At 42.3% G+C, this 19,868-nt stretch overlaps 1 protein-coding gene across 1 annotated transcript; it reads left to right on the top strand.

Moving 5' to 3' along the window:
• The first annotated feature begins 1,057 nt into the window (after positions 1-1,057).
• Positions 1,058-19,377, top strand: fabp3 (fatty acid binding protein 3, muscle and heart). Its single transcript, XM_068006850.1, has 4 exons — positions 1,058-1,127; positions 8,740-8,912; positions 18,139-18,240; positions 19,264-19,377. The coding sequence occupies exons 1-4, from the start codon at positions 1,058-1,060 to the stop codon at positions 19,318-19,320; spliced, it is 402 nt and encodes a 133-aa protein (XP_067862951.1). The 3' UTR covers positions 19,321-19,377.
• Positions 19,378-19,868: the final 491 nt, after the last annotated feature.

Genomic DNA, 19,868 nt, shown 5'->3' with positions numbered 1-19,868 from the left:
AGGGAGAGGGTGTGAGGGAGGGAGAGGGTGTAAGAGAGAGGGTGTGAGGGAGGGAGAGGGTGTAAGAGAGAGGGTGTGAGGGAGGGAGAGGGTGTGAGGGAGGGAGAGGGTGTAAGGGAGAGGGTGTGAGGGAGGGAGAGGGTGTAAGGGAGAGGGTGTGAGGGAGGGAGAGGGTGTAAGAGAGAGGGTGTGAGGGAGGGAGAGGGTGTAAGGGAGAGGGTGTGAGGGAGGGGAGGTGTAAGAGAGAGAGTGTGAGGGAGGGAGAGGGTGTAAGGGAGAGGGTGTGAGGGAGGGAGAGGGTGTAAGGGAGAGGGTGTGAGGGAGGGAGAGGGTGTAAGGGAGAGGGTGTGAGGGAGGGAGAGGGTGTAAGGGAGAGGGTGTGAGGGAGGGAGAGGGTGTAAGGGAGAGGGTGTGAGGGAGGGAGAGGGTGTAAGGGAGAGGGTGTGAGGGAGGGAGAGGGTGTAAGGGAGAGGGTGTGAGGGAGGGAGAGGGTGTAAGGGAGAGGGTGTGAGGGAGGGAGAGGGTGTAAGGGAGAGGGTGTGAGGGAGGGAGAGGGTGTAAGGGAGAGGGTGTGAGGGAGGGAGAGGGTGTAAGAGAGAGGGTGTGAGGGAGGGAGAGGGTGTAAGGGAGAGGGTGTGAGGGAGGGGAGAAGGTGTAAGGGAGAGGGTGTGAGGGAGGGAGAGGGTGTAAGGGAGAGGGTGTGAGGGAGAGAGTGTGAGGGAGGGAGAAGGTGTAAGGGAGAGGGTGTGAGGGAGGGGAGAAGGTGTAAGGGAGAGGGTGTGAAGGAGGGAGAAGGTGTAAGGGAGAGGGTGTGAGGGAGGGGAGAAGGTGTAAGAGAGAGAGTGTGAGGGAGGGGAGAAGGTGTGAGGGAGGGGAGAAGGTGTAAGGGAGAGAGAGAGGGAGAGATGTTGTGAATGAGGGGGAGAGAGAGTGATAGAGTAAGGGGAGAGGGGGTTGGAAGAGATGGAGTGAGAGAGGGAGGGTGTCGTTGGGGAACCTATGCGCTGTGGTCATGTGAGTTGCTATTTATTTCAAGCCCCGCTCCCTCTCTGGTATCATGGAGGAGTTCACGGGCAGCTGGAGACTGATAGATTCGCAGAACTTCGACAATTACATGAGGGAACTGGGTGAGTGGCGATCTTCAAACAGGCAGAGTCAAATAAATAAAATAGCGGGGGGAAATCATCAATTCCGGAATAAAATGTCATAAATATCTAAAACAGCAAAAAATACATACCAAAACAATTTAAAAATTGAACACCAAAAATGATTTAAAAATTAATGACCAAAAATAGTAAACAAGTGAAAAAATAATTAATAAATTGTCGAAAATAAAATAATCAAATGCCCAAGACAATTTGTAAACTCATTCCATAAATAAGAGATTAAATAGAAAAAATGGTTTAAATAAACAACCAAAACAAATAATTAAGTACGTCTCAAAAGAACGAGGTAAAAACCCGACCCAAATAAGGATTAAAAAGACGGGGCTCGAGCAACTGGCAACAAAATCAATAGAAGTCTGAGGGAAGAATTTACCTCAGTGAGGCCACGTCGCCTTCTCGGGGGTCACGGTTTTATATTATTGATCCTTTATCGATATCGGTGATCAATAACTGATGAGTGGCGGTTGGGCACGAGCGCAGCTCCAACGGTTCCGCCACGTGCGGATTCCCGCCTTCAGTGGGGGAGGGGAGACCGTTGGCCGCCTCTGCCCAGCATTAATAGTATCAATAGCCATCATTATTAGTAATAATGTTAGTATTAGCTGACATCAGTAATGATGCTCTGTCTAATTCACTATCTTTTTTTCATAATATATGACACGATTATGCAGATATATTATGGTGAATTAATGTTTTAGAAATATTACTACTAATAAGTATTAATTGTTGATTAGTATCAATTAGTTCATAGTATTAGTATTTGATCAGTACTGATTATTTTAATTCATACAATATACATCTGGTTTGCAGTTATAACGTGTATATGTTTGTTGTGTATCTCTTATTAGTAGATACATATCTATTAGTATTTAAAGTATTAGTTGTATTTGATCAATAGTGATGCATTATTTTACTAATCTTATAAAAAGAAAGGCTTGCATTTATATAGCGCCTTTCACGACATCAGGATGTCCCACTGCCCTTTGCAGCCGGTGAAGTACTTTTTGAAATGTAGTTAGGGTTGTAATGTAGGAAACGTGGCAGCCAATTTTCGCACAGCAAGATCCCACCAACAACGGTGTGATAATGAACAGATAATCTGTTTTAGTGATATTGGTTCAGGGATAAATATTGGCCAGGACACTGGGAAGAACTCTCCTGCTCTTCTCCGAAATCGTGCCATGAGATCTTTTAGTCCACCTGAGAGGGCAGATGAGGCCTCAGTTTAACATGTTATCCGAAAGACTGGAATGTCAGCCTGGATTATGTGCACAAGTCTCTAATGTGGGGCTTGAACCCACAACCTTCTTACTTAGAGGTGAGAGTGTTACCAACTGAGCCAAGGCTGATATATACACATATAAGCGTATGTGAATATATTTTTTTAAATTGTGCTTAGGATGTGGGTGACTTTGGCAAGGCCGCATTTATAGTTACCCTGAGAAGCTGGTGTTTCTTTACCGCTGCAATTCTTATGGTGATGGTGCTCCCAAGATGGTGTTAAATAAGGAATTCCAGGCTGTTGACCTAGTGATGATGAAGGAATGGCGACATATGTCCAAGTCAGGATAGTGTAAACTCAGAGTTGACGGTGTTCCCCTGACATTACTTTGCGTCAGTATTTACAGTCGAAAAAGAGGTTGGCATGCCGGAAATCCCAAGAAAACCTATATTGAATCGGGGACAGGGACTCGATAAAATTAACATAAGTAAAGCAACAGTAATGAAGAAAATAATAGCACTAAAGAGTGACAAATCCCCAGGACCAGATGGTTTCCATCCCAGGGTTTTAAAGGAAGTAGGTGAGCACATTGCGGATGCCCTAACTATAATCTTTCAAAGTTCTCTAGATTCAGGAACTGTCCCTCTAGATTGGAAAATTGCACATATCACTCCGCTTTTTAAGAAAGGAGAGAGAGGGAAACCGGGGAATTACAGACCAGTGAGCCTCTGTTGTGGGGAAAATGCTGGAGTCTATAATTAATGATAGGGTGACTGAACACCTCGAGAATTTTCAGTTAATCAGAGAGAGCCAGCATGGATTTGTGAAAGGTAGGTCGTGCCTGACAAACCTGATTGAATTTTTTGAAGAGGTGACTAAAGTAGTGGTCAGGGGAATGTCAATGGATGTTATTCATATGGACTTCCAGAAGGCATTTGATAAGGTCCCACATAAGAGACTGTTAGCTAAGATAAAAGCCCATGGAATCGAGGGAAAAGTACAGACTTGGTTAGGAAGTTGGCTGAGCGAAAGGCGACAGAGAGTAGGGATAATGGGTAGGTACTCACGTTGGCAGGAGTGGAGTCCCGCAGGGATCTGTCTTGGGGCCTCAATTATTCACAATATTTATTAACGACTTAGATGAAGGCATACAAAGTCTCATATCTAGGTTTGCCGATGACACAAAGATTGTTGGCATTGTAAGCAGTGTAGATGAAAACATAAAATTACAAAGGGATATTGATAGATTAGGTGAATGGGCAAAACTGTGGCAAATGGAATTCAATGTAGACAAATGTGAGGTCATCCACTTTGGATCAAAAAAGGATAGAACAGGGTACTTTCTAAATGGTAAAAAGTTAAAAACAGTGGATGTCCAAAGGGACTTAGGGGTTCAGGTACATAGATCATTGAAGTGTCATGAACAGGTGCAGAAAATAATCAAGAAGGCAAATGGAATGCTGGCCTTTATATCTGGAGGACTGGAGTACAAGGGGACAGAAGTTATGCTGCAGCTATACAAAACCCTGGTTAGACCGCACCTGGAGTACTGTGAGCAGTTCTGGGCACCGCACCTTCGGAAGGACATATTGGCCTTGGTGGGAGTGCAGCGTAGGTTTACTAGAATAATACCCGGACTTCAAGGGTTAAGTTACGAGGAGAGATTACACAAATTGGGGTTGTATTCTCTGGAGTTTCGAAGGTTAAGGGGTGATCTGATCAAAGTTTATAAGATATTAAGGGGAACGGATAGGGTGGATAGAGAGAAACTATTTCCACTGGTTGGGGATTCTAGGAGTAGGGGGCACAGTCTAAAAATTAGAGCCAGACCTTTCAGGAGTGAGATTAGAAAACATTTCTACACACAAAGGGTTGTAGAAGTTTGGAACTCTCTTCCACAAACGGCAATTGATACCAGCTCAATTGCAAAATTTAAATGTGAGATAGATAGCTTTTTGGCAACCAAAGGTATTAAGGGATATGGGCCAAAGGCAGGTATATGGAGTTAGATCACAGATCAGCCATGATCTTATTAAATGGCGGAGCAGGCACGAGGGGCTGAATGGCCTACTCCTGTTCCCATGTTCCTATGACATTGCTGCTCTCATCCTTCTTAGTGGCAGAGATTGCACTGTTGAGAGTTTTTGTTGAATTAAACTTGGCAAATTGCCGCACTGCAAACTGTGGGTGGTACCTACTGCAGCCACAGTGTGCCAGAGGTGGAGATAGTGGATATTGAGTCCATTGGCGGGGGAGCCAATTGCCAGTTATATTATATACTATGTGTTTGTTTATGTAATAATTTCTATGTTTACAGGGCTCATTTCTCGACTTGCCAGCCTAGGTCTCCCCTTCTCTAGGTTTGGGGTCTATGAGAACATGCTTCATTCCTGAGTACTAAACCGTTCGCATTTTATCTGTGAGCAAGTAGTTATAATTATACTTCTGACTTTGCAGCAATGAATTATAGCTATATTTATGTTAATGATGCATTGTTATGTTTATTTTATTCATTCATGGGATGTGGGCGTCACTGGCAAACCCAGCATTTATTGCCCATCCCTAATTGCCCTTGAGAAGATGGTGGTAAGCCACCTTGAATCGCTGCAGTCCGTGTGGTGAAAGTTCTCCCACAGAGCTCTTAGGTAGGGAGTTCCAGGATTTTGACCCAGCGACGGCGAAGGAATGGCGGTATATTTCCAAATCAGGATGGTGTGTGACTTCATAGAATCATAGAATCATAGAAGTTTACAACATGGAAACAGGCCCTTCGGCCCAACATGTCCATGTCGCCCAGTTTATACCACTAAGCTAGTCCCAATTGCCTGCACTTGGCCCATATCCCTCTATACCCACCTTACCCATGTAACTGTCCAAATGCTTTTTAAAAGACAAAATTGTACCCGCCTCTACTACTGCCTCTGGCAGCTCGTTCCAGACATTCACCACCCTTTGAGTGAAAAAATTGCCCCTCTGGACCCTTTTGTATCTCTCCCCTCTCACCTTAAATCTATGTCCCCTCGTTATAGACTCCCCTACCTTTGGGAAAAGATTTTGACTATCGACCTTATCTATGCCCCTCATTATTTTATAGACTTCTATAAGATCTCCCCTAAACCTCCTACTCTCCAGGGAAAAAAGTCTCAGTCTATCCAACCTCTCCCTATAAGTCAAACCATCAAGTCCCGGTAGCACCCTAGTAAATCTTTTCTGCACTCTTTCTAGTTTAATAATATCCTTTCTATAATAGGGTGACCAGAACTATACACAGTATTCCAAGTGTGGCCTCACTAATGTCTTGTACAACTTCAACAAGACATCCCAACTCCTGTATTCAATGTTCTGACCAATGAAACCAAGCATGCCGAATGCCTTCTTCACCACCCTATCCACCTGTGACTCCACTTTCAAGGAGCTATGAACCTGTACTCCTAGATCTCCTTGTTCTATAACTCTCCCCAACGCCCTACCATTAACGGAGTAGGTCCTGGCCCGATTCGATCTACCAAAATGCTTCACCTCACATTTATCTAAATTAAACTCCATCTGCCATTCATTGGCCCACTGGCCCAATTTATCAAGATCCGTTGCAATCCTAGATAACCTTCTTCACTGTCCACAATGCCACCAATCTTGGTGTCATCTGCAAACTTACTAACCATGCCTCCTAAATTCTCATCCAAATCATTAATATAAATAACAAATAACAGCGGACCCAGCACCGATCCCTGAGGCACACCACTGGTCACAGGCCTCCAGTTTGAAAAACAACCCTCTACAACCACCCTCTGTCTTCTGTCGTCAATCCAATTTTGTATCCAATTGGCTACCTCACCTTCGATCCCGTGAGATTTAACCTTATGTAACAACCTACCATGCGGTACCTTGTCAAAGGCTTTGCTAAAGTCCATGTGGACCAAGTCTACTGCACAGCCCTCATCTATCTTCTTGGTTACCCCTTCAAAAAACTCAATCAAATTCGTGAGACATGATTTTCCTCTCACAAAACCATGCTGACTGTTCCTAATCAGTCCCTGCCTCTCCAAATGCCTGTAGATCCTGTCTCTCAGAATACCCTCTAACAACTTACCCACTACAGATGTCAGGCTCACCGGTCTGTAGTTCCCACGCTTTTCCCTGCCGCCCTTCTTAAACAAAGGCACAACATTTGCTACCCTCCAACCTTCAGGCACCTCACCTGTAGCTGTCGATGATTCAAATATCTCTGCGAGGGGACCCGCAATTTCCTCCCTAACCTCCCATAACGTCCTGGGATACATTTCATCAGGTCCCGGAGATTTATCTACCTTGATGCGCATTCAGACTTCCAGCAATATGTACACTCCTCAAGACATCACTATTTATTTCCCCAAGTTCCCTAACATCCATGCCTTTCTCAACTGTAAATACCGATGTGAAATATTCATTTAGGATCTCACCCATCTCTTGTGGTTCCGCACATAGATGACCTTGTTGATCCTTAAGAGGCCCTACTCTCTCCCTAGTTACTCTTTTGCCCTTTATGTATTTGTAGAAGCTCTTTGGAATGGAACGTGCAGGTGGTGTTGTTCCCATGCGCCTGCTGCTCTTGTCCTTCTAGGTGGTAGAGATTTGGGAGGTGCTGATGAAGAAGCCTTGGCGAGTTGCTGCAGTGCATCCTGTGGATGGTACACACTGCAGCCACGGTGCGTTGGTGGTGAAGGGAGTGAATGTTTAGGATGATGGATGGGGTGCCAATCAAGCGGGCTGCTTTGTCCTGGATGGTGTCGAGCTTCTTGAGTGTTGTTGGAGCTGCACTCATCCAGGCAAGTGGAGAGTATTCCATCACACTCCTGACTTGTGCCTTGTAGATGGTGGAAAGGCTTTGGAGAGTCAGGAGGTGAGTCACTCGCCACACAATACCCAGCCTTTGTCCTGCTGTTGTAGCCACAGTATTTATGTGGCTGGTCCAGTTAAGTTTCTAGTCAATGGTGACCTCCAGGATGTTGATGGTGGGGGATTCGGCGATCGTAATGCCATTGAATGTCATGGGGAGATGGTTAGACTCTCTCTTGTTGGTGATGATCATTGCCTGGCATTTGTGTGACGTGAATGTTACTTGCCACTTATCAGCCCAAGCCTGGATGTTGTCCAGGTCTTGCTGCATGCGGGCACGGACTGTTTCATTATCTGAGGGGTTACGAATGGAACTGAACACTGCAATCATCAGCGAACATCCCCACTTCTGATCTTTATGATAGAGGGATGGTCATTGATGAAGCAGCTGAAGATGGCTGGGCCTAGGACACTGCAGCAATGTCTTGGGGCTGAGAGGGTTGGCCTCCAAAACCACTACCATCTTCCTTTGTGCTAGGTATGACTCCAGCCACTGGGAAGTTTTCCCCCTGATTCCCATTGACTTCAATTTTACTAGGGCTCCTTGATGCCACACTCGGTCAAATGCTGCCTTGATGTCAAGGGCAGTCACTCTCACCTCACCTCTGGAATTCAGTTCTTTTGTCCATGTTTGGACCAAGGCTGTAATGAGGTCTGGAGCCGAGTGGTCCTGGCGGAACCCAAACTGAGCATCGGTGAACAGGTTATTGGTGAGTAAGTGCCGCTTGATAGCACTGTCGACGACACCTTCCATCACTTTGCTGATGATTGAGAGTAGACTGATGGGGTTCTAATTGGCCGGATTGGATTTGTCCTGCCTTTGGTGGACAGGACATACCTGGGCAATTTTCCACATTGTTGGGTAGATGCCAGTGTTGTAGCTGTACTGGAACAGTTTGGCTAGAGGCGCAGCTAGTTCTGGAGCATAAGTCTTCAGCACTACAGCTGGGATGTTGTCGGGTCCCATACCCTTTGGTGTATCCAGTGCACTCAGCTGTTTCTTGATATCACGTGGAGCGAATCGAATTGGCTGAAGACTGGCTTCTGTGATGGTGGGGATCTCGGGAAGAAGCCGAGATGGATCATCCACTCGACACTTCTGGCTGGCACGTGCTGGGCTCTGCCATCATTGAAGATGGGGATGTTCATGGAGCCTCTTACTTCTGTTAGTTGTTTATTTGTCCACCACCATTCACGACTGGATGTGGCAGGACTGCAGAGCTTTAATCTGATACATTGGTTGTGGAATTTCTTAGTCCTGTCTATAACATGCTGCTTCTGCTATTTAGCATGCATGTAGTCCTGTGTTATAGTTTCACCAGGATGGCAATAGTGATTTACCCAATAGTGTGGTGCATTTGTATTTTCATGTATTTATGATTGCTGTTTATTTAGGATCTGCGGTAACGTACTGTTATGATTTGCACCAGTTGCATTATTGCTAAATTTATGGGTTTTTCTGCTTCCTGACCTCAGGAGTCAGCTTTGCAACACGACAGGTGGGCAACGTCATTAAACCCACCACAGTCATCAAATTGGATGGGGATAAAGTCACTCTGCAAACCGTGAGCACCTTCAGAAATACAGAAATCAACTTCGAGCTGGACAAACAGTTCAATGAGCATACCGTGGACGATAGAGAGTGCAAGGTAAGGTTACATCGTCTACTCCCCATCCACCCACTTGTGCCACTTCATGCTCAAAAGGCAAACATTATGTAGTTTCGGAGAATTTTTCAATCCAACCCACGGACCGTCAAAGATTCATATCTCAGTCTTCGTTTTGGCGCAGTCAGTACTATTTTGTTTGGTGCACATTTAATTAAGATGCATTCGATTCATTGGGACCTATGGCATGTGACACAAGGCCTCTGTTGAATTGAGCTATGCATTAATGGGATGGACAGCGATATCTATGATGCTTCTACAATCATGCCCTTTAATTAGCAGCTTAAAGGAAAAGGGAGGTCGAGGAGCACTACTTTTTTTTTGAAGTACTCACATTTTATTTTATATTGGAAAAAGTACAATAGTCTTGTTTGACATTTTGTTTTTTAAGAACAGTAATTTTCTGAGTTGCTTCTCCAACATCACCAACGGGAAGTAGCTCCTGGAGTGGCTCTATTGGAAATAATCAGGGGCACAACTTGCAACTGCCGGGCAAGCTGCTCTGGAGCCAATTCAACCCAGGCATCCAAACCGCAGGCTGGGTTGCACCATATTTAAATGAAGACATTCTTTTAAATGATATTTTCCCCCATTATAGAATGAGGGAGGACTTTGAACAAAAGGTACTCCCTTCAGACTTTACTCCCCCTTTGATAGTGTGTGTGCTGGAGATTATTCGGTTTGTTTTTGATTTAGTTGTATTCGAGTGACAAGGAAAGTCTTAAAATGGCAGGAGTGTAGCAGAAAGTTAGAAACAGAGAAGGAACACAATAGGCAACAGCAGAGGAAGCAGAGCGATGAAGTGAGAAAGCAGGATAGAAATCTAGAGGTGTAAAATAGTGCAGAGTCCCACACACACACAGAAACATGGATAAAAGATACCCAGAGAATGGGAGAAAATGTTACAAAAACTGCAGGGGAGTGAGAATGAGGGATGGATAGAGAATGCTACAGAAACTGCAGTCAGAGAAAGAGCAAGAGCATTTTTTTTAAATGAGAGAATGAGTGAGAGAATGCTGTAATGAGAGAGAGTACAGAATCATTTGCTGTCCTTTGACTGGCACAGCATTAGATAAAGAAGAGTTACACCAAATAGCATACATTGATGTTTTATGTTCTGTTTTAATTTTTAAAAATAACCGTCTTGGCAGAGAGAGACCATGAGAAAGAGGCAGAGATATCCTGTTTTGCAAGGTGGAAGGAGAAAGAACTGATTAAGGGGAACTACCTTTTGAAGAAGTGAGGTGTTGGTGAGTGAGGGAAGGGGAGAGAAACCACGTGTGGGCATGGGGGGGGAAGGGAGGGGTGCAGTTGTTGTCAGAGTTTAACAGACCCTTGTTGTAAAACCATATATTCTCTGACTTATGACGAACGCCACGGGAAATCCAGTAAAATTTTTCAAGAGTGGTGTACCATTCTTTTCCCCTTAAAACCATGATGCGAGCAACATCAAAGAACATCTGTAGAGTACTGACAATGAAGTTACTAATAATACGGAAGCCTTTTGAAATGACATGAAGGAACATGTGATATACTTGTCGTTCGGTGACAACAGATGGTAATTCCATATGCTAACTGCAGTGAATAATTAACATATGCAGTCAATGAAACTGTCACTAACATTAATGTAGTGAAAGACTGAATTTTTCAGTAATTTATCAATTGCCGAATTAAAAGTTGTGAAACATAATGTTCAAAACGTTACACTTCTAGAATAGAATTAAAAATTAGGCATTTCGAGTGAAACCTTGAATAAATTGATGACAACAATTAAGTAATAAAAGGGACCATAGCAACAACAATAACTTGCATTACGTAGCACCAAAATGTACCATGGCGTTTTACAGAGGTGTAAAGGAAAAGATGGATGCCAAGCCAAAGGAGCTATTAGGAGGTGGCCAGCTTAGTCAAAGAGCTGGGTTTCAAGGATGAATTTGAAGGAGGAGAGCTGGAGGGTTTGGGTAAGAATTCCAAAGTGTGGGCCTACGTAGCTGAAGGCATGGCTGTATGATGGGAATGAAGACAAGTACAAATAAGAAAAAAGGTTAAATGATTTTTTTCATCAAGGGGAGGAAAAAAGTGAAATGCAAATAAAAAAGCTGTGCAATGAGGTAATGTCTTCTGCAAAAGTTTGCCCTGTGAAAGTTCTGGTGGCCTCCCACCTTGCACCCTCCATAAACTTGAGCTCATCCAAAACTCTGCTGCCCGAACCCTAACTCGCACCAAGCCCCATTCATTCTATTATTAAGGACGTAGTAACAGGCACTTATAAAATCATAATATGATTAGGCAGAGTCAACATGGTTTTATGAAAGGGAAATTGTGTTTGACCAATCTATTAGAGTTTTTTGAGGGTGTAACTAGCAGGGTAAATAAGGGGGAACTAGTGGATGTAGTATATTTGGATTTTCAAAAGGCATTCGACAAGGTGCCACACAAGAGGTTGTTACACAAGATTAAACCTCATAGGATTGGGGGTAATATATTAGCATGGATTGAGGATTGGCTAACGGACAGAAAGCAGAGAGTAGGAATAAACGGGTCATTTTCGGGTTGGCAGGTTGTAACTAGTGGGGTGCTGCAAGAATCGGTGCTTGGGCCTCAGCTGTTTACAACATATAGTATATATACAATATGTAATATCCCCTCAACTTAGATGAGGGGACTGAGTGTAATGTATCCAAATTTGCTGACAATACAAAGCTAGGTGGGAAAGTAAGCTGTGAGGAGGATGCAAAGAGGCTGCAAAGGGATATAGACAAGTTAAGTGAGTGGGCGAGAAGGTGGCAGATGGAGTATAACGTGGGGAAATATGAAGTTATCTACTTTGGTTGGAAGAATAGAAAAGCAGAATATTTTTTAAAAGGTGAGAGACTAAGAATTGTTGGTTATCAGGAGGATTTGGGTGTCCTTGTACACGAGTCACAGAAAGTTAACTTACAGGTACAGCAAGCAATTAGGAAAGCAAATGGGATGTTCGGCTTTATTGCAAGCTGGTTAGGGTGTAAGAGTAAAGACGTCTTGCTGCAATTATATAGGGCTCTGGTGAGACCACACCTGGAGTACTGTGTACAGTTTGGGTCCCCTTATCTAAGGAAGGATATAGTTACCTAAGAGGGATGCAACAAAGGTTCACTAGATTGATTCCTGGGATGAGAAGGTTGTTCTATGAGGAGAGATTGAGTAGAATGGGCCTATATTCTCTGGAGTTTAGAAGAACGAGAATTGATTGTATAAGATTGAAACGTATAAAATTCTTAGAGGGCTTGACAGGGTAGATGCTGAGAGGCTGTTTCCCATGGCTGGAGAGTCTAGAACTAGGGGTCACAGTCTCAAGATCAGGGGTCGGCTACTTAGGACCGAGATGAGGAAAAATTTCTTCACTCAGAGGGGTGTGAATCTTTGGAATTCTTTAGCCCAGAGGGCTATGGATGCTCAGTCATTGAGTATATTCAAGACTGAGATCGATAGATTTTTGGACACTAAGGGAGTCAAGGGACATGGGGATAGGGTGGGAAAGTGGAGATGAGATAGAAAATCAGCCATAATCTTATTGAATGGCGGAGCAGGGTCGAGGGGCCGTACGGCCTACTCCTGCTCCAATTTATTATGTTCACCCATCACCCCTGTGCATGCTAACCTACATTGGCTCCTGGTCCAGCAACGCCTCGATTTTAAAATTCTCTTCCTTGTTTTCAAATCCCTCCATGGCCTCACCCCTCCCTATCTATGCAACCTCCTCCAGCTCTACAGCTTCTGACATCTCTGCACTCCTCCAGCTCTGGCCTCTTGTGTCTTCCCGATTTTCATCACTCCTCCATTGGCGACCATGCCTTCAGCTGCCTAGGCCTTAAGCTCTAGAATTCCTTCCCTAAACCTCTCCACCTCTCTCTTCTCCTTTAAGACGCTCCTTAAAAGCTACCTCTTTGTCCTAATATCTCCTTATGTGGCACGGTGTCAAATTTTGTTTGATAACGCTCCTGTGAAGCGCCATGGGACGTTTTACTACGTTATAGGCTCTATGTAAATGCAAGTTGTTACTAGATAAGTGGGGCAATAGGAGTGTCGGTACTAGAGACTCCATTGTATTGGTTTTATGAATGTTTTTGGAATTCAGTATGATACAGTTACAATGCTTGTATTCCAACAGCTATAGACAATAATTGGACTGTCAAATTATCTTATTTGACTACACTAAACAGTGATGATGAGATGAAAATTGCCTGCATCAATCGCCTTAGAACCTCACTCCTGCTGTGCATTTGACAGTAAATATGTCTCAGCTGACAGCAACAAAAAATATTGCAAATGATGAATTCCAGCAGATTTCAACAGTGGGGTGGGGGTGGGGGCAGGAATGAAATGACACACATATTCGTATTATTACAAAAGAATAACCAAAAGCCATTTGCATTATCAAACCTGCTCATGGACTCTATCCCACATATTTAATCTCCTGCAGTACGGTCCTACATAGTTAATTCATCCCCAATGATAATGAAGTAAAACTTTCCAATATCTATTTATTTCACATGTGCACCAATCACATTTGCCAGTAACAAAGGAATAATGATGCCAGGTGAGATATTTTCCTCATCTGAATCCATATTTGCCCCATAACCATTAATCCTGAAACATGGTCCAGATGTGATGTTGAGAATGGCATGTACCATCCAAATGATTGATACAGGTTGAACTCATGCAGCATTCTCAAACTTTTAATTTAGGCTGAACTCATTTTAATGTTAGAACAGATAGGGATTAAAAACTTTTATGGGTTGAGAGTTGTTTAATAAGCATTCTTTTCTTTAAATAAAACAGACAGTTTATCAGATTTTTTAACCTCTGTATTATACCTGCTATCCAAAATCATAAGGGAATTTTCAGGGAAAGATAAAGGTCCTGCTGGTTGAATCATAGAATCATAGAATCATAGAAGTTACAACATGGAAACAGGCCCTTCGGCCCAACATGTCCATGTCGCCCAGTTTATACCACTAAGCTAGTCCCAATTGCCTGCACTTGGCCCATATCCCTCTATACCCATCTTACCCATGTAACTGTCCAAATGCTTTTTAAAAGACAAAATTGTACCCGCCTCTACTACTGCCTCTGGCAGCTCGTTCCAGACACTCACCACCCTTTGAGTGAAAAAATTGCCCCTCTGGACCCTTTTGTATCTCTCCCCTCTCACCTTAAATCTATGCCCCCTCGTTATAGACTCCCCTACCTTTGGGAAAAGATTTTGACTATCGACCTTATCTATGCCCCTCATTATTTTATAGACTTCTATAAGATCACCCCTTAACCTCCTACTCTCCAGGGAAAAAAGTCCCAGTCTGTCTAACCTCTCCCTATAAGTCAAACCATCAAGTCCCGGTAGCATCCTAGTAAATCTTTTCTGCACTCTTTCTAGTTGTCTCTACCCCACCTTCTCAGTATGTCCCTCAACTCTTTTCTCACCAGAATCACACATGTTTACTCATTGAAACTATTTACACAGTTTTATCCAATGACCTTTCCTGGTAACTTTTCCCACAAGTCTATTCCCTTTTTGTTTTTTAAAAATCAGTCTGACTTCCTTTCTTATTCCTAACTTCCTAATTTGTAATGTCTGCCCCTAGTTTTCAAACCTTTTACCACAGAGGACAATTTGACTGGATCAACATCTTCATACTCTTGAAAATTTTAATGGGATCACATCAAAATTCCCTCTTTTTACAAACTGCCACAGCTTCCTTAACCTTTCACAAGAACATATTCAGTGCCCATGCTTTTTCTTAAATGATACCAATATTTTACCTTCACTGGAACGTAGGAATTGCTGGGCAAAAAAAAAAGGACCCATCTAGTTCACCGTCTACCATCCTGGTAGTCATGATACAACGATAACGGAGTTGTTGACTAATCATGGCAATTAATCTCTATCCATTAGTCTACAACAGACCCAAACATGAGGCGAGAAAAACCTCCAGTGGTGGAAAGCTTTGGGAACCATAAGAGAATTTTCAGGGAGAGAAAAGGCCCCACAGGTTGTTCCCTTTTTGAATTATCTGTACCCCATTGTTCCAAAGTCACCTGTTCCTTCTAAGCTTGCTACACTTACCCTATGTCATGTCTCAAATTATTCATATACTATACCCCAAAATATTATTTTCTGGTAATCCAGAAAACATGAGTTCAAATCCATCCACAGCAGTCTGAGAATTTTAATTCAGTTTTTAAAATTCTGGAAATGAAAGAAAAGCTGGTATCAGTAAAAGTGACCATGAAGCTGTTGGATTGTTGTAAAATCCCAACTGGTTCATGAATGTCCTTTAGGAAAGGGAACCTGCTATCCTGTATGTGACTCCAGTCCCACACCAACATGGTTGACTCTTAACTGCTCTCTGAAGTGGCCCAGCAAGCTACTCAGTTGTATCCAACTGCTTGCAGTGGTTCAAGAAGGCCCGCCATCTTAGGGCACCAAGGATGGGCAATAAATGTTGGCCTTGCCAGTGACACACAGATACCGAGAATTAATTTTAAAAATCTGCAAATTTAGCCACTTCCTTGTGATTCCAGCTCCAGATTATTTATGTAGTACGTAAAAGTGCATTGCACATGTCACTCAATTTTTTGTGTATGAAGAACTTGACATTAGTCCTAAATTCTCATAATTTACATTTCTGCTAACTGAAAAAATCTTAGTTGCTCTCCTCTGTGCCCACTGAAGTACGGTAATATCCTTTATATGATTAGACTACTAAAACTGCACATAGTAGTCCAGATGGGATCTGACCAAGGCCTTGTTTAGCTGTCTCCTTTGAATTATACTCTATCCACTTGTTCGTTCAACCCAGTGCTTTTTTCTAAGTTTTCTTTAACTCTAAGTATTGGATGGATGATTTGATAACTTGATCCAGACTAACTCCTATATTTGTGTCCTGAATGGCATGCTGCATGGATGTTGCATGCAACACTTGCTCCCTCTTTTAACTCTGTGTTTCTTAACTAATTATTTTACACTTCTCTACTACACTAACTACTTCTCTACTTTGAAATGCATCTGCCACCTACTGGCCCAGTTACTTAATCTCAGTCTAGTTGCACTGCTTCTCATAAATTGCACTGTCTTTTATTTTGGTATGACCTACAATATCTTTGCTCAGGTCATTTGTAAATAGCCATGGGGTCCCCGTTACTGACTGCAGGCATACCCCACTTACAACCTCTTTCCAATTTGAAAAGTTTCCATTTTATGACAGCCTTTTTTTAAAACAATGGTGAGGGGTGGGGGGGTTAAACTGCAGCACCTTGCAGGTTAAGTTTGCAGGTGGTGGGAAATGGGTGAATTTCGAATGGGCAATTTACCTGCTCTGTTTTAACTGCCCACCCCAGTTTCAGCTGGGCAGATAGGGTTAAAATTGCTACCATGTTTCCATTGCACACAGTATTAAACCAGTGAATGGACCTAACAGAATAATGCACAAGTGACTTAATTCTCAAGTGCTAGATAAATATTGTCCTGTAAGTACACAGGACTTTTTTATTTGTTTGTACTACAGTTCACAGGATCTTTATTTTTAATTGGGAGTTAAATTTGTATACATAAAGGAATGCAGAAGAAAACTTGTCAATATAGGTGTTCTAAATGTGTTGGAATCCTATTGTTATTGTACTGCATTGAGGAAGAATGATTGCTGAGGACTAGCAGCCCATTTGTTTAAATTTGTTTCCATTGCCATGTCCATTTTGGCTAATAAGGTTCAAACTTAAATTTACTTGGATGATTTATGGGTAAGGGATTTTTTTTGTTCTGTCCAGAGCAATGCCTTTAATGTTGATTAGGGGTGAATAAGATCTCAGTGTAAAAATGTCTGCAAATGGTTCAATTGACAAGCTGTAATAATTTGGTCATTAATTGTATTGCCTGAATTGAATTTTACTAATGTATATTTCTGTAACATTAGGTTCAATTGATTATCTTAACTTTAAGCCAGCAGACACGAATCCAGACTGCTAACCACAGTAATTTGGAGTTTTAATTAGCAAGTAAAAGGGAGCATCATTGTGTCCAGTCTCAAACATTTCATGCCATTTTGATGGAATGGTTCATGGGTGACATCGAAGTGGTTGCCATCAAAACTGCTTTTTTGTGCAAGTTTCTGTAGCTTTGAAACAATGGAAATATCCCAGGAAGTCTAGTCAGCTGAAATGAACAATCATTGACAAGCATCTTAAGTTATCAGCGAAGAACGTGTCCATTCAATGTTGATGGCCGGCTATTCTGGCTCAATTAAACAATGAGAGAGATACGTTGTTTGCCCATGTTTCTAGGGATGGGGTAGGTCCAATTTGGACTCCGTGATAGTTGACAGCTCGATGGGCCAAATCCTTGACCTCAGTCCCGTGCCCTCTCGCTCTCTGACACAGAATGGGTGTGTGAACCTAAGCAGCCCTGTGATGGAAAGCCAGAGCCTATTAATTTTGGTATAGTTAACTTGAAGTTGAGTTGTCATTACATTGTCAATAATGTCTGTCATCTTTTATGAAGTGGGGAAATTGACAAATCTCACTTTGAAAACTATATTCTGTTCATTCATGTATTTAATGTAAAATAAACCACTTTGTTGTTTTTGCAGTTGTGCCTTGTCTTAATGGAGTGCTTTTCAGTCCACCCCCTGTAAAATGAGAACATATGCCTTATTTCAGTACTGCACCTGGTTCCGTATTATGATCTGCGGGTCATGCTTTTGTTTAACATGATATTACGCAGTAAAATGTTTACTTTGATCAATCGGGCTACTTATGGAAAGTGACCAACTTTGCTGAAACAAGAATATTTAGTGCAAAACCCAAAAATTATGACAACACCTTGATAAACAGTCTGATTAGAAATGATAGCATTGTTTTTGAACTTAATTTAGATCGCAATAAACATTTTTCTTTTAAAAACCCTGCACAATAAAAGATAGTCTGAATAAGTTGATTATTGATTGAAGAATCAGAGTAAATAAAGGGGGAAACTGTTCCTAACACAATTGTATCTGTGTGTGCATATATTGAGTGTAGTTATATGTGAGTGAGAATTATGCCCACTTCTGAAGTTATAATATTGGAAATTGAGTGGCGTGTGGAGAAACTTTACTTACTTCTAAGGACTTAACCTCTGTTGCAGCTGTTTATCACCTGCCAAAGAGTAATATCCTGGCTGTTGTTGTTCCAGACTATTGTGTCATTGGAAGGTGGAAAATTGGTTCAGGTTCAGAAGTGGGATGGAAAACAAACAACACTTATCCGAGAAATCAAAGATGACAAACTCCTATTGGTATGTTGAAGAGAGCAAGATTTGCATTTATATACCACCTTATCACATCTGAGAAATTACTTTCAAATTAGGGTTTATATTCACTGAGGTGATGGAAGCTAGGGCATTTTTCAGGGATAAATGGTGGCATCAAGCACTCCCAATCCAGAGTAGAGCTGCTTCTAGTCTACCCCAGTAATGTGCTTTAGCTACAACCTCTAAATCTTTGTAAGAGTTAAGTCAAAAAATTCTATAAATGGCAATATTGAATTCTGTTGTTTAATTTAACTGTTTGTACTAGGAAGTATTGTGAATTTTTTTAGATCACCTCCAATTTAAAAAAAAATACAAAGTTTCACTTTTTTTGTGAATTTCTTTGCTCATCAAAGTGAGGTATTAGCAGGGGAGGAGGGGGGAGTGGAGCCCAGTGTCAGTATGAAGCACTCCATGTCAGGTATAGACCAGTTAGATACAGAGAAAAGCTTCCTTTACTAATCTTAATATTCCTGAACTCATCTCTGAAGCAAGATCCCAAGTGCGTAAGTGTAACAGTGTTCCATTGTCTATGTTATCCATCTGGGGTATCGGTGTGGGATTACCAACTTGCAGGCAGTCAGGGCCTGTTTTGTGTTGTTGGTCCGTGCCCTCTAAGAACTACTAAAACTCATTCTATAGGATCCTTATAACCAGCAGAGACTTTTATCCCTTCTGTCTGAGCTAAGGAAAATGCACATTGTATAACTTTGCATTCGAAGTATGCGCACTTTATGGGGGTAATTTTAACCTCCAAGAACAGATGGGTAGGTGGCAGGTGGGAGTTGAAAAAGTTGTTTTTTGGGTCGCGACCGCAACCCGGCTCCACTTCCAGGTTTAATGCGGGTGCATGAAAGTACAGGCTTGCCATGCAAAGTCCGAAAATTTTGCAGTTGCAACCCAAAAAAACTATTTTCAACTCCATCCGCCCCCAACCCAACCGTTATTGGGGGTTAAAATTACCCCCAATCTCACTAAATGTTTTCTGACAGATCAGTTTTTTTTTTCTAGACTCTTACCTTCAATGATGTGGTTAGTGTTCGCACATATGAGAAGGAAACTCTATGAGGAAGCTCCTTCCTTCAGATTCCTTTGTTATTTGATGCAATGAATGTATATGTTATGGCTGCAGAGTAAATAGAGAGCAGCAGCATTCTTGTCAACATGCAGCAAACTACTTGTACTTTTCATATGTAATTCCTTTCAGAAGCCTGAAAAAGTATTTGCAATAAATTGCATATTTGTTTAAGAACAACTGTATTTTTTTTTTATTCGTTCACGGGATGTGGGCGTCGCTGGCAAGGCCAGCATTTATTGCCCATCCCTAATTGCCCTCGAGAAGGGCAATTTTCTGCAAGGTTTTTTTCAAACAAATTGAAACCTTTTGGTTATCCCAAGACTTTTTATTTGTATTCCTCATCTTCCTACCCCTCTAATAAAATGATTGCATGTTCAAACTGAAGGCCTCATAGTTACTTGTGAGTTGTTAAATATCCAAAGTTGCACACAACTTGTTCACTGAAAAACTTCCAGAGAATTCCAAGGATTCACAACCCTCTGAGTGAAGAAATTCCTCTTCATCTCAGTCTTAAATGGCCGTCCCCTTATCCTGAGAC

This window comes from Heptranchias perlo, chromosome 26, assembly GCF_035084215.1.
Source record: "Heptranchias perlo isolate sHepPer1 chromosome 26, sHepPer1.hap1, whole genome shotgun sequence".
Classification (NCBI taxonomy): domain Eukaryota; kingdom Metazoa; phylum Chordata; class Chondrichthyes; order Hexanchiformes; family Hexanchidae; genus Heptranchias; species Heptranchias perlo.
This window is presented reverse-complemented; position numbering and strand designations above follow the sequence as displayed.

Excerpts from the sequence above, each read along its gene's own strand:
- fabp3 (XM_068006850.1), top strand. The coding sequence starts at position 1,058 with ATGGAGGAGTTCACGGGCAGCTGGAGACTGATAGATTCGCAGAACTTC. Across the intron at positions 1,128-8,739 it reads CAATTACATGAGGGAACTGG|GAGTCAGCTTTGCAACACGA; the intron begins GTGAGTGGCGAT and ends TCCTGACCTCAG. Across the intron at positions 8,913-18,138 it reads TGGACGATAGAGAGTGCAAG|ACTATTGTGTCATTGGAAGG; the intron begins GTAAGGTTACAT and ends TTGTTGTTCCAG.